The 4187-nt window shown below is 40.0% G+C and overlaps 1 protein-coding gene across 1 annotated transcript; it reads left to right on the forward strand.

The window, feature by feature from the left end:
* Positions 1-315: 315 nt before the first annotated feature.
* LOC117554360 (THAP domain-containing protein 6-like) lies at positions 316-2525 on the forward strand. Its single transcript, XM_034228765.1, is given in 7 exon segments — positions 316-424; positions 708-900; positions 1042-1155; positions 1522-1732; positions 1847-2000; positions 2083-2158; positions 2161-2525. Coding segments are annotated over 7 exon segments (897 nt in total). The 5' UTR covers positions 316-344; the 3' UTR covers positions 2230-2525.
* The last annotated feature ends 1662 nt before the right edge of the window (positions 2526-4187 follow it).

A 4187-nucleotide genomic window follows, 5' to 3' on the forward strand; every position in this document is an offset into this window, starting at 1 on the left:
TATCAACATTAAGTTAACCTGTATTCATAGGACATGTTTGGTTAGTCAGTACGACTGAATGAACATTTGCTATCAAAGTTTGACTGTTGTTTACTATTACAGGATGATGCTGTGACTAATCTGTCAAAACTCTTTACAGTTATTTAAAATAAATAACTAGGAAAAAGGGGAGATGTCACATATGCATACAATGCATATAGAGTTAAGGCTGTTATGACCATAGACATATAAACAGTAGACGCCGCATTGGCTGCTGGGGCGCAAGAAATACGGCCGCCATCTTGGACCGGTCATCATACCCATATTGTACAGACATTCTACCCATAGACAGCAGAGGTTTCAAGATGCCAGAGCACTGTACGGCGTATTGCTGTCCAAATCGGCGGACGATTGCGAACAGGGGTCGGGGGATTACTTTTCACAAGTAAGATTCAACATTACTATTGGTTGTATTTTGTAAATAGAATATTATTGTACTGTATTGATGTCCGCCAGCGAAATCATAGCCAGCAAACATTATGTTTATGGCCAACTGAGACTTTATAAATCATATGCTGCTGTAACAAGTGAATTTCCCCGTTGTGGGATGAATAAAGTAAAATCTAATCTAATCTATCTAGGAAGAAGAAGGAAGAAAATAAGCTTGACCTCCTTCTTAAAAATGTTTTGTGTTGACTCTCTCAAATCTCCCGTTTTTATTTTTGAAGGTTTCCCAAAGACAAAGATATGAGGAAGAAGTGGGAAGTTGCTTTGAGGAGGGAAGGGTTCACTGCAAGCGAGTCATCCGTGATTTGCAGTGAGCATTTTAAGCAGGACGAGTTTGACAGGACAGGACAGATTGTCCGACTGAGAGATGGTGTTATTCCCTCCATCTTCAGCTTCCCGGTTCACCTCCAAAGAGTAGGTGTATCATCACAAGGATATTAGCATTCATACATGTAAATATTATATTATCAATAACAGGGCAGGGTGAAATACCTATCTCTGTGTGTGTATATATATATATATATTCTTTTCAAGTATTATGCTTCTTCATTTTAGCCGGAAAAGGGCAGGACTACGTCTACTTCCAGAAAAGCTGAAGAGAGCCTGTCTGTGGCCCCTCAGGACGACCCAGAAGCTTCAACCTCAGACTCACAACCTCAGCCTAATGATGTGAGTATTTCTATTTTCAACATCATATCATAATGGTCCTAGACAAAGTAAAATCTCTCTTGTTTGCTGCCACTCATATTAAACACACTCACAAATAAACCCATACACACACAATTGAAGACATGTTGAACATGCATTCCTGGCACACTCACACACACACACACACACACACACACACACACACATACACACACACACACACACACACACACACACACACACACACACACACACACGCATGATGCTGGCAGTGGCTTTGACAGGTGATGACTATAAGAAAGAATGTGGGCCATACTCTAGTTGTGTCAAAGTGATGTGTGTGAAGTGAAACATCACTCAAACCATGTTCATCCCTCTTTCTACTAGGATCATAGCTATGTCTTGCCTGCTTCTCCTACTGCTCTTAAGGCCAGACTCAATGAAGCTTTAGCAAGAGTGGAGAGTCTCGAGCGAGAGAGGAAGAATGCCATGGCTAGAGAAAAGAGGGCAAAGACCACAGTGAGGAGTCTTTTGGGGGATTTGAGGGAAAAGAACCTCATTAATGAAGAACTCAAAGAGAGGCTTGATTTCTACTCAGGTAAAATGAAATTAGCACTTTGAAATTCATGTACATCTTACTCTTACACTCTTTATTAAACTCCTTTGTTATTATATGAAGGGGACTTATTAATTTTTTCTCATACAATTTCAGATCTTCAAATAGACTTCAAGGCTAAGCAGGGCCATGAGTACTCAAAGGACCACAGAGAGTTTGCCCTCACACTCCATCTACATGGTCCAAAGGCATACAAATACCTCAGAGAGACTAAAAATCTTCCCCTCCCTCATCCACATACATTACAAAGGTAGTCTTAATGTTGTTCAATTTCATTTTTGGAAATTACGGTTGCAAATACGTTAAATAGCTACTTCTCAATGTTTTTACAGGTGGCTGTGTTCGGTGGATGGCAAGCCTGGCCTGAACAAGATGATGCTGGATATACTGGAGAGAAGATGCCAGGAAGACCAGGCTAAATATGGATGTGTTGCACTCATGTTGGATGCCATGGCCATCAGAAAACATGTGCAATATAATCCACATAACCAGTCAATGTCTGGTTTTGTAGACATGGGTGATGGAAACAATGAGACCGATGTTGCTACTGAGGCTCTTGTGTTCATGGTGGTTGGCCTACAAGGACATTGGAAGGCTCCCATTGCATATTACCTGACGAAGTCTCTGTCACCTGAAACACAAAGGGTCCTTCTCAGTCATGCTTTGGAGGAGCTGCATGCACGGGGCATTCGGGTGGTATCTGTCACGATGGATGGGCATGCCTCCAACGTCAGCATGTGCAACCAACTTGGGTGTGAGCTGAAGGGAAACCCACAGGAGCCACTTAAAACCAATTTCCCGCATCCCTCGACTGGTGACAAAGTATTTGTAATGATGCATGCCACATGCTGAAGTTGGCACGTAATATGTTGCAGGTAAATGATGATTGTTGTAGACCTATTTGTACAAGTTATGTCTCTGCTGCTAAAAGTTTTATCTAAATATTGTTGTCTGTTCATTTGCACAGTTATGGCTGGACGTGATGATCAACAATTTGCTGTTTGTACTTGTTTGAGCAGTGACTGAATCTTTCTCTGCAGGCATACAGTCCAATTGCAACGACCACTGGACAGATCAAGTGGAGGTTCATCAATCATCTCAATGATGTGCAAAAAAAAGACGGACTGCATGCTGCCAATAAAATCACAGACAAACATGTCTACTTTGAGAACCACAAGATGAGGGTGTCCCTGGCTGCACAAACAATGAGTCGCTCCGTGTCAGTTGCTCTCCGCACAATGAGGGATCTTAGGTACTCTCAGTTTAAAGACTGTGAGGCCATGGCAGAATTCATTGAGGTAAACAGTTAGTGATTATAGAACCAAGTACGTGTTTTTTTTTTTAAATAATTGATCAAAATGTGATTTGAGCATCAGGAACAATTTGTTGATAATTCTCTAAGTTCAACATGCAAATATTTTCATGAACCGTGATATTGCATATTCATAAATACAAAAGTTTGTATATAACCTTACACATACCTTCACACATTTTAGAGTGGTAAAGCTCTGTGCTGTAGCACAAAGCAGGCCTATGGAGAGAAGGAAGTCAAGCAAATACTAAGTTTGCATGTTGAACATACAGTTTAGAAATAAGTACTCTGTTCTCTTTATATCTTGAATAGATGAGTATTGATTACAACTATCTGATACCTAATGAAACACTGTAATGATAGTGATTTAGATGCCGATATTTCTTTATAGATTATTGACAGGCTGTTTGACACAATGAATGGACGCAATCCTCGTGCCAAAGGATTCAAATCTCCCTTGGGTGCTTTGAATTGGATAGAGAGGAAAGCATTTTTGTCAAGAGCCAGGGAGTACTTGCTCACTTTGGTGACAAAAGATGGAACACCACTTCACTGATCTAAGAGGTCTATTCAAATAGTGCTTTTATTCATGCATGAAAAGTTCACGACATGAGTTCAACGATACTCTGTTCCGTTATGCATCGAGTTCATAAGATACTCTGTTCTCTACATCAGGTTCATATGATGCTACTGTTACAATGTGTTTTCCTTTAGTTTGGTCTGCTAACATGATGCTCTTTTATTTCAATGTTTTTCTGTGTTTTGTTTGTTGGAATGATCTTGTATTCATTGTTTTTGAGGTCCCAGATGCTTCTAAATAGTATGTATTACACAACATCAAGTTTTGCAGGTGTCAGAAGGAGGGTATGTATGTTGAAATGATGTTCTCTTGTTTCAATGTTTTTCAATCTGCAGTTTTGTTTCTATTTGAATGATCTTGTATTCAGTGTTTTTGAGGTCCCAGATGCTTCTAATGGTACGTATTACACAACATCAAGCACATGTAGGTGTCAAAATGGTATGTATTGCATGTGTTCTTGCATGTGTTCTTGTTCTCAAGTTATCCCAGTTCTGCAATTACATTGTTCCTAGTTAGCTAAGTGTCCTACAAGTATACTGTATATG

This window comes from Gymnodraco acuticeps, unplaced genomic scaffold (assembly GCF_902827175.1).
Source record: "Gymnodraco acuticeps unplaced genomic scaffold, fGymAcu1.1, whole genome shotgun sequence".
Taxonomy (NCBI): Eukaryota; Metazoa; Chordata; class Actinopteri; order Perciformes; family Bathydraconidae; genus Gymnodraco; species Gymnodraco acuticeps.